The 632-nt window shown below is 33.9% G+C and overlaps 1 protein-coding gene across 1 annotated transcript in view; it reads right to left on the reverse strand.

Annotated features, from left to right (window-relative positions):
- The window catches only part of LOC119585838 (Bardet-Biedl syndrome 7 protein homolog), a 21,175-nt gene that overhangs the window by 14,905 nt on the left and 5,638 nt on the right, over positions 1-632 (reverse strand). Inside the window, exon 5 of the mRNA XM_037934570.1 lies at positions 494-623. Coding sequence (XP_037790498.1) covers positions 494-623 — 130 coding nt within the window. The remainder of the gene's footprint in view (positions 1-493; positions 624-632) is intronic.

Consider the following 632-nt stretch of genomic DNA (forward strand, 5'->3'; position numbering starts at 1 on the left):
CACAAATATCCACTGAAAATTAAAATAACAACCATAACTCTTTTTCCCTGAAGTTCAAGATATAGAATAAACAGGCAAGGCCACATATAACTAATAAAGTACTCCTTATTGAACTGTCTATATATCAAATAATAGACTAATAAAAATTATAATTAGGTATTAAACAAAACAGCTGACATTACATGTATGAATTCATTTCCCAGTGGGCTAAGAAGATACCTACATCCATAACATTCAGTGACTCCAAAGACAAGCTACTCAATTTTAATGCTCTCACCCTAACTATGAATTCACTATCAGTTGAAAAAAATATACATACTATCCCCTGGCAAGATCTCTTCATATTTTTTTGTTCAAAAAATTACTAAAATCATACACAGCTACAACAAAAATATATTAAATTCTCACTGCTAGTTGCCTGAACATGAACTCCGCAGCTCTATCTGGATGTAGTTCATAGTTCTATCAAAATATCTATAAGGAAATAACTCACCTTCTCAGCAGGCAGTGTTACCACATCATTTATCTTGTCAGCAGCAAGGTAGTAGTTGGAATCTTGACAATCATGATAGTGGTTGTACACATAGTCTCCACAAACCAGGAGGTCACTTCCGCTGATATGCCTGCCAATA

Source organism: Penaeus monodon, chromosome 20, assembly GCF_015228065.2.
Source record: "Penaeus monodon isolate SGIC_2016 chromosome 20, NSTDA_Pmon_1, whole genome shotgun sequence".
Taxonomy (NCBI): Eukaryota; Metazoa; Arthropoda; class Malacostraca; order Decapoda; family Penaeidae; genus Penaeus; species Penaeus monodon.